This window comes from Sinocyclocheilus grahami, unplaced genomic scaffold, assembly GCF_001515645.1.
Source record: "Sinocyclocheilus grahami isolate Dianchi unplaced genomic scaffold, SAMN03320097.WGS_v1.1 scaffold6.1, whole genome shotgun sequence".
In the NCBI taxonomy this organism is placed as follows: Eukaryota; Metazoa; Chordata; class Actinopteri; order Cypriniformes; family Cyprinidae; genus Sinocyclocheilus; species Sinocyclocheilus grahami.
This window is the reverse complement of record NW_015505185.1, coordinates 194,913-195,351: the sequence shown is the minus strand read 5'-3', so window position 1 is coordinate 195,351 and position 439 is coordinate 194,913. Positions and strand designations below refer to the sequence as shown.

General features: G+C 36.4%; 1 protein-coding gene across 1 annotated transcript in view; it reads right to left on the bottom strand.

Moving 5' to 3' along the window:
* The window catches only part of col4a4 (collagen, type IV, alpha 4), a 65,863-nt gene that overhangs the window by 44,296 nt on the left and 21,128 nt on the right, over nt 1-439 (bottom strand). Inside the window, exon 4 of the mRNA XM_016274278.1 lies at nt 65-136. Coding sequence (XP_016129764.1) covers nt 65-136 — 72 coding nt within the window. The remainder of the gene's footprint in view (nt 1-64; nt 137-439) is intronic.

Sequence of the window (439 nt, the reverse complement as noted above, 5' to 3'; positions counted from 1 at the left end):
TGATATTCCGTAGTGACTATGATGCCATAATGTCAACAAAGTCAAAATGATGTAATGGACTTACCCTCTCTCCTTTGGGGGGGAAACACTGGCAGACCCTGCAGTCTCGACCATCGCACCTTTCTGTCTTGTCTCCCTAAAACACAGAAATATAGTTTCAGAAATGGAGTGAAACACACTCATACACATGTAGGCTCATAAACACTAGGCATTCAGGATGGAAACTCACTAATTATCTGTATCAATATTTCAATGTTTTAGAAGTCAACATTCATTCATACAGGTATATATGACCCTGGACCACAAAACCAGTCATAAGTGTCATTTTTAAAAAAATAAGTAAATAATAGTAATATAATTAGTGATCGACCGATATTGATATTTTATAACCGACACCGATACCAATTATTTGCATGTTTATGTGCCCGATAACCGATAT